Genomic DNA, 6,117 nt, shown 5'->3' with positions numbered 1-6,117 from the left:
CTATCGATCACCGTTACTGACTCAACCAAGTTTGTACCCCCAGAATATTGTAGCGATTTTTCACGGATAAGGAGCATGCCTCGTTTGATCACGTTATTCTTTATGTATTGGCTTCCAAAAACATATTTACCTAGAAATACGCTTGTGTTTGAGTAAGCAATCTTCAAAAATGTAGCCGTTTGTGCTAGTACGATAGTCAACGACATTAATGTGACAATTTCTTCGTAGGGAAGGACCAAAAATAGTCTTCGGCTTCCTAAAGAACAAAGTTGTTCAATCGGTCAAGCAAACTTACGTTCCCTATAGCTAATTTCCATGGCATCGAACTTCCCCGGCAGTGGTGGTACACCACCTTGCCAATCAAGAAAATTTCCTGTCAGGTTCAGCTTCTTTTCCTCCCTATAAGAAATAGAAATTGCAAGCTTACAGCACACGTGTACTACTAGGAATGAATAATCTTACCTTGTATTGTCAACAAAATATCTGGAAAATGAAGTACTGTTGACGGTTACATTGGTGTAGACGTCCAGCCTGCATGTAATGTTACTCGGTTCCGTAGTATTGTAGACCCACATCTTCGGGTTTTCTTTCAAAAACTGCACATATTAAAATGTTGTACATATACTCTGACCGAAAATTTTCAGCGCCAAACAACGTTTGTCAAATATTATTTGCATCTTAAGTAGTCCTAACTCAGATATCCTACACAGGATTTTCATATTGTGGCATTGACGAGAAAGTGAAAGCTAGATTGCCCTACCAATAATTCGTGCACCGCAGAACAAAACAGAGCGTTATTCTACGGCTTTCTGCTCTGAAGTTAAAGATAACAAACCATTTATTTTAGTATATTGATATGTCAACACTGAATGAAATGAAATGAAAAAACTTCATTGCTCTATTTACAGCTTTCAGCGGCTAACAGAGGTCTGAAATATTAGCTAAGTAGCTTCTCAATGCTCTCAGCGACCCATCCTTAGCCCGCTTGAATGCACCCAGCAAAGACGAAATCAGTGCATGGAATATCGCGGGAGAAACTCTCCAAAAAATGCCCTAGCAGAGCCGTTAAGACATCATGTTTTAATGAACGTGTCTTGTGGTACCAGAGTTCGGAGGATGGGCCAGCATTTTTCCGCTTGTTTTATTACACAAATTATGTGAAGATGCCGTAAATATTTGTACTCTGAAGCGAAATTTCGAATGTTGCACCCACGAAAATGTTATTGCCTACTAACAACACAAGTGAATATAACTTTTAAAGCGACATTTTCTAAGCCCAAATGGCTTGAACAGACCTGCGAAACGCTTACCACTGTTGTTCCAGCTTGGAACTCTCCGAACAACTGCTGTAAGACGTATGTGGTATTGCACGTTTGATGTACCTTTCGAATGCACGTTTTAAGTTGCCCGTGGCTGTAAGTTTGCTAATTAACCTTGCAATTATTCTTTCGGCAATCTCTTCACTTTAGCGACACTTTGATAATGGGCTCAGGACATTTATGCACAGTTCCGTGACGATCCTTATCTACGCCGCCGCGCACACGACTACCCACAACAGTCATCAGCAGCTGTTGTCATCCCCTGCGGTGCAGACCAAAGTCTTGACGAAAGTTTAGAAGAAGGCGGGAAGACTTTTTCCTACGAAACTGAGTTCCGTGATGGTAAATAATGTATTGAAGTGAACAGTATAACACTCCTGTCCTTTTCAGGAAACAAAGTAAGAATGTTTTAAATGCCCACAAAACATGAAGCCCACAACGGAGACGATGGATGCCCGTTTTATGCACCCACGCTGATGTACGAGCAGAAGTCGTCTGAATGCAGTAAAGTGGATCGAGGTCTCTTTACTTCCTTGGTGACGCAAGGCTGGATGGACACCACAGCGATTTGAAACGGCTCAGCACCGTTTCTTTCAAGATTATCTTGAAGGACCTTTCTTGACAGAATCTCAGACAGCGCTACATGGGCTGGACTGTCAGTCACATATCTGAATAAGACAGCTATGTGCGAGAATACGCTCTGCAAACGTATAGAGAAGGTTCTGGACTGCAGGCTCGGCACTAGCCTCAGAGAGCAAAGATAGAAACCTCCAGAGGCGAACGCACACTCGAACCTTTCAAGGGCTGATTTCGGATTCATATGGACGACACCTGGTTGACTCGGATAACTATGCTTTCGCAAGGCCGCCTCAATGGCACAGCTTACAGCCATTGTGAAACGCAGGACTAGTGTAAGGCAGGCATACGAGGCAGTATTGAGAGCTTGGATACGAAAGGCCCCTTCGCTATGTCGGCTTAACTTGTACACAGAGCCGGGGGCGGTAACTTGGAGGTGGTTAGCATACCAGTTTAAAAATGCTTGAGTACGAACGAACGTGTTTCTACCAGCGCTAACGTCAGGAATGATCAAAGTACAGAAAGTAGATTGAGACCTATATAAGAGATCTGCTCGGTACCATGACCAAGGTGGGTTTAATCGCTTTGCTTCGACTCTGAAAAGAGTGTTCAGTGTAAAAGAAGCCGGCAGCTCGCACCTCTTAGACAAAAAATAGAGCAAAAAAGACGAGACGAAGAAGAAGCAGACACACACACGAGCGCTGACTAGAAGCTGACTGTATTTAACGCGTGAGCGCAATCGCACTTTTTGAGCACTGCGCAATCCTTAAATGATACTCCGAGCAAAGGACGAGGAAAATCTGTGAAGCCCTTGTCATTGCGCGTAAACGGGCTTCATGTAGAAGCAAACCTTTGATATCATTGTCTCTCCACGAGTTGGCATATCTTAATTCATGATGACGAGCCTAGTGCTTTTGCTGTTGGCGTTGTTGCTTCCCCTCCTTCCCTGTTCCTGCGCATCTGTCGGTCTGTGTATCTATACGGTCACGCATTAAATTACAATCAGTTGCTGCTCAGCGTTAGTGTACGTCTGTTCCTTTTTCCTGTCGTCTTTTGGCGCTCTTTTTTGTCTAAGATATTATGTCACCAACTCGCCCAGCGATACACTTTGATGCAGCTCACACCTCTTTCGGAGACGCTGTAGAAGAGCTCGCCCGGCTACGTTTATCTGAGGTGATCATCAAGTATTAACATTTTTTTTGATGCTTCAAGGGTAGGAGGGTTTCATAGTCACTCATTAAATACTTGGCTGTTCGTGACCGTCTGCAGGAATACAGGGGCTCTCCTTAGGCGTGTACGGTGCCCAATCTGTGCACGTTAAACTGGGATAAAGAACGGGAACATTACGCGGTTCAACAAAGGGCTTTGTAAAGTCTGACATGACCATTGAAGAAGGGTGATTTTCCTCTTGAATACTTGCGATTCTACTGATCGCAGAGAGGTGAGAGGTGAGGGGAGGGCAGCTTTAATAACGGATCACTGACCCCTTCCTGTTCAAACTTCTGAATAAGCTGACTATAGATGTAAACTTCTAAATTAGCAGCTGACTATAGATGCTGGGTGACCCATCATATTTTGAAACGCAGAATACGAAAATATTCAGTAGTAACAGACGGAACCGATGAGTTTGGAAGGCGCCTGCGCATCGCTCTGGCCGAACTCTGGATATAAATTCTCTCAAGCCTTCGCACTTTCTCCTTATGCAGCATGACAAACAGGTGATCAATTTTTAAAAGGATGGCTACAAAAAGTTTTTGCGTGTCAGTTTTTTTGTTTTGAAATAGGTCTACGGGCTTCGCAATCATGAAAACGAGGCCAAAACACCAGTGCGTAGAGTTATTATTCGCTTACAAAGAATTCTACACCGCCTGTATTTCTCTCGATAGGCGCCATAGCTGAAGCACACCTTGCTGTTACAATCTACAGGGCAACCTGCAGTACCACAATACTGATGACGTCGACGTAGTTGGCTAGCATTAGCTCTTCTTGATGAAGAATTACTGGATTAGCTGACGTCATAATAACTGGAGCACCTGGAGCCTGACGTGACTCGATGTAAGTGGAAATACTGAGCGGCTCGTAGGACAAGATTCAAAATCCTAAGTATGTTCAACTCAACGCCTGCAACTGAGCCTTCATGGAGGTCATCGTATTAAACCCATAAAACAAATGATAACTTTTATTTGTGTTCGGAAATTCATGTCGGTACCCCTGTAACATATTGCGCACAATTATGCATGTTTTCTGTTTCACATTAACGACTGAAATTGTCAAAATATATTTATAATGCCGGAAACAAACTGTAATGGACCAAGCAAGATGCATTCTTGAATTTTCAAGCGCTTACATAGCAAACCACAGGCGAAAGTCACCGAAATAAGCGGTACCTTAACTGTACGCATTGACTCGAGGCCGTTCGCTAATAAAGGGCCAAAGAAAGGCCTATATATCTAGAAGCGACGTCTTCGGCGTAAGGCTCGCCCACCGGAGTGCTTTATTGTGCGGTGTTGGGTTTAATGGCACATAGACAGCTAAGGCCATTATGCGCCAAGCGCAGGAATGTTTTAGGAGCCGCTACTAGGATGCTATTGTACAACCAGTTGTTAGCCGTCTATTTCGGGATTCAACGGCTTATACAACGCACTTACCATCTCAATGATGCTACCGTTCTGGACTTCTACCTGGCGTCTGCCAACAGTGCACCAGTGATTCATAATAAAATTTGTTTTGTAAGTCTGCACCTGCCCGCTCGGTAGTCTATATACAGGTTAAACTCGAGCCGCGCTTTCCTTATGCATGAACAGCTCTTGCCTGGAAGATGCTCGACACTTGTCGGCAGGCAATTGCCCTACAAAACTTGGTCTTAATTGAATCTTTCCTTTCCTGAATAACATTGACATCATTTTTCTGTTAGTATCCACGCCTCGTACAAGCTAAAACGTTGGCGCCTTTCTTGCGGTTAAATGTCACACGACGCATCTAGAATTGGTTCCATGCAGTCGCTTGCTTTAAGCGTTACTGTCACTTCCACCTCTCTCTATTGGGCGCCTTTCCTGCGGTTAAATACCACATGACGCATCTAGAATTGGTTCCATGCAGGCGCTTGCTTTAAGAGTTACTGTCACTTCCACTTCTCTCTATTGGGCGCCTTTCTTGCGGTTAAATACCAGATGACGCGTCTAGGATTGGTTCCATGCCGTCGCTTGTTTTAAGAGTTACTGTCGCTTCCACTTTTCTCGATTGAAAAGAACAAAGGAATTATTTGCACGTCAGCGGAGACTGACTCAAAAAATGTACTACCTTCTCAATATCGGCGGTAGGCTGCTGTTTTTCTTCGTCTTTACCATTTGCGAACACCGCTGTAAGCAGGAAAGGAAACAACAACACTGAAAAAATTCGCGTTTCAACCATGGTGCAGCTTTTGGAACTAAGCGCCTGTTCTGTGGGCGGCCAAGTTATTTATACAAGCGTACATGCTTCATGGCGGATGCACACAGGCAGCTGAATGTCATAGGCGGTGCTTTATTCTTTGTGAAATGCGGGCTCACACCTTCTTCTTGACAGCATACCTTTTGATAATATACTTGATGTGACACGTTTTTTTTCCTTAGTGATATACTGTCAGCCGCCAGAACGCTGTCAAACTGAATTTCAGTAAGGCTTTCTGACGGGCTAGTTGGTACATATTCATTTCTGAAAAGCTGTGCGCTAAAAATACGCTCACAGGAAAAAGGGGTAGAAAGGACAGGAAAGAATCGCAAAAAAAATTTTTAGACGACCAAATGCCATTTGTATAAATATCACTTAGGAGTCGCTAACCTCGACAATGTCAGCGGCTTTTAGTTCTCAGTTATAGCCCTTTTATTCGAATGCCAGCTCATGTCTCCGCTTCCCTAGATGTATTAAGTGCATGGAGTTCATTGGCGTTACTATAATTTTGGGTCTATTGGCAAGTGACTGTTGTATTTATATACCCTGGTTTTAAATTCGTACCAGCGAAAATGGGTCACATTTCATGTAAAACTTATTATACACACCCATAAATAACCGTATCACCAAATATACTCACAACCCTAACGTATATCCAGGTTGATGTTCTTTACACAAGTCATGGCTGTGATGGTCAGGAGTGCCACTGTTAAATATGAGCTGAAGCAAGGTAACATTGCAAACAAATTCCTTGTGCTCCGTGATTAGAGTCCTCCTGGGTCAGGGTGAACGT

The 6,117-nt window shown here is 43.5% G+C and overlaps 1 protein-coding gene across 1 annotated transcript; it reads right to left on the bottom strand.

Annotated features, from left to right (window-relative positions):
* Positions 1-281: 281 nt before the first annotated feature.
* LOC144134443 (uncharacterized) lies at positions 282-5,325 on the bottom strand. Its single transcript, XM_077667356.1, has 3 exons — positions 5,196-5,325; positions 463-596; positions 282-399 (listed from the first exon to the last, which is right to left on the bottom strand). Exons 1-3 carry the CDS (start codon positions 5,304-5,306, stop codon positions 282-284), a joined length of 363 nt encoding a protein of 120 aa, XP_077523482.1. The 5' UTR covers positions 5,307-5,325.
* Positions 5,326-6,117: the final 792 nt, after the last annotated feature.

This window comes from Amblyomma americanum, chromosome 5, assembly GCF_052857255.1.
Source record: "Amblyomma americanum isolate KBUSLIRL-KWMA chromosome 5, ASM5285725v1, whole genome shotgun sequence".
Classification (NCBI taxonomy): domain Eukaryota; kingdom Metazoa; phylum Arthropoda; class Arachnida; order Ixodida; family Ixodidae; genus Amblyomma; species Amblyomma americanum.
Note: the sequence above shows the minus strand (reverse complement) of the source record. Positions and strands in the feature narration are given on the sequence as shown.

What these genes read in the sequence shown, in the direction of transcription:
- LOC144134443 (XM_077667356.1), bottom strand. Translation starts at nt 5,306, where the DNA reads ATGGTTGAAACGCGAATTTTTTCAGTGTTGTTGTTTCCTTTCCTGCTT. An exon ending in CTACCGCCGATATTGAGAAG is followed by an intron (nt 597 to 5,195) that starts GTAGTACATTTT and finishes TAATATGTGCAG; the next exon opens with TTTTTGAAAGAAAACCCGAA. An exon ending in TATTTTGTTGACAATACAAG is followed by an intron (nt 400 to 462) that starts GTAAGATTATTC and finishes TATTTCTTATAG; the next exon opens with GGAGGAAAAGAAGCTGAACC.